The sequence below is a fragment of the Papaver somniferum genome, chromosome 7, assembly GCF_003573695.1.
Source record: "Papaver somniferum cultivar HN1 chromosome 7, ASM357369v1, whole genome shotgun sequence".
NCBI lineage: Eukaryota > Viridiplantae > Streptophyta > Magnoliopsida > Ranunculales > Papaveraceae > Papaver > Papaver somniferum.
Genome location: NC_039364.1, coordinates 35331741 through 35333534, shown reverse-complemented (window position 1 = coordinate 35333534; position 1794 = coordinate 35331741). Strand labels below are relative to the sequence as shown.

Below are 1794 nucleotides of genomic sequence, written 5' to 3'. Positions count from 1 at the left end.
GTGAGTTGGCTCAGTCAAGTAGTAATAGTAGTATTATTTTTTTTGGGTTACAAGCTTTCTTCATTAATTCAAAGAAGCAAACAGGTTCACTACGAAACAAAACTGTGACTCTGCTATCCATCTCTGGGTTTCCTGGACGTACGGAATTTTCAGTAAGACAAACAAAATAGTTCCCTTTTGCCCCTATCACTAAAACACAGAGATTATAATAACAAACAACAATTTCTGCATTTTCATGGCCAACACCGTTATAATCATTTCTTTCAGCTTTGAAGCTAATTAATCCATGAAATTTTCCTTCATTACAGAAACCGAATAGTACTATTTAATCCATGACACAGAAGGACTACTACATCATGTGTTATATGCTGATATTCATCATTAATTATGCCCCCTGATGATAATCATCGAAGTATCAATCTCAACATAACTCTCAAAAACCCTAGCTAGAAACTAAAACCAGAAATCCTAGAACAAGTAGAAAAGGACTAGAAAGAAATTTTCATAAAAAACCAAACAAGATCTAGAAGAATCCACCTTCCATTTCTCATACTACTACTACTACTCAAGCCTGCGATCCAGCAACCTTCTTCTTGTTTTCTTCAACTTTGATTTTAGGAACGTAAAACTTTGTAAAGCCATCTTTCATCTCAATATTAAGTTTCCTAGCATCTAGATAATCAGTATTCATTATGAAACCGAACTCGTCATCCTTGTTTACAGAATCGCCAATAGCCTGATAGTTGTAGCATCTGGCAAAAACAGGACTCTTCCCCAAAGCAGCATCATCGAAAATCACCTCAATAGAATCTTCATATTCTACAACTCTCCAACCAGATGCTTTGCTCATCAGTTTCTCAGATGGATTGATATAATATTTGCCAGGATCTCCAGCTTCCATAGCTGCAGAATCAATCAAACACGTGAGCATACAAAATCAATCCATGCTAAAAATACTAATAATCAAACAATATAAACCATAATTGCAAAGTCTAGAAAATATATATACCTGATTGTCTCAAGTGGTGGATTTTGTTGGAAGCCATTAAAGTGATGGGTGGAGATTCAGAAACCCTAGCTAGAAACTTTCTTTTTATTTTTTTTGGTTGTGTGAGTGTGGAAATGGGAGACTGGATGGTGGAGATATTTATAGAGGAAGAGAGGAGATAAATGATAATTGTTGAGTTGATTAATTAGGGTAGTAGGTGTTTATTACCGTTAATTACCATGTGATTATAGTAGTAAATCGGTGTAGGAATGTTCTAGGGTATTGGTATCAAGTGCTCCAATCCAGCTTTTGTCACTTGACACGTTTATCTCTAGCCACTAATAATGAGATTCCCAGAATTATCGACGGTAATTAATGCACTCAAGGGTTCCGTTATACCGTTCGCCTTGGCATCTACATTTTACTTAACATTAGAACTTACAAGCTCAATGGCATGTGCACTTAAAGTTCCCTACGTTCAGATGCTAGAGTCTTGATTTGTATTACCGCATTGATGTTAGGAAGCTCAAGTACCCATATGTTAACCAAGAAAAAAATTTAACATAGGAAGCAACGACATAAAACTCTATGTATAAGGGTGAAGAAAAATTGAGCTCACTTCACTTTGAACAACCCAGGAGGAGCAACAAATTAAGCAACCCATATGCATATTGTTGTAAAACAAGAATGCCCGAATGTGTTGTTACAGAAACTATTGATTGCAGTAAATACAGTAGTAACATGTTTAAAATACCAGAAATTAATTTGTACCTGCTTAATCTCAAGGATCCATTGGTGTACCAGTA

The 1794-nt window shown here is 35.6% G+C and overlaps 1 protein-coding gene across 1 annotated transcript; it reads right to left on the bottom strand.

The window, feature by feature from the left end:
• Positions 1–373: 373 nt before the first annotated feature.
• On the bottom strand, positions 374–1088 carry LOC113293429. The gene is made up of 2 exons (XM_026542068.1): positions 1010–1088; positions 374–903 (listed from the first exon to the last, which is right to left on the bottom strand). Exons 1-2 carry the CDS (start codon positions 1044–1046, stop codon positions 566–568), a joined length of 375 nt encoding a protein of 124 aa, XP_026397853.1. The 5' UTR covers positions 1047–1088; the 3' UTR covers positions 374–565.
• Positions 1089–1794: the final 706 nt, after the last annotated feature.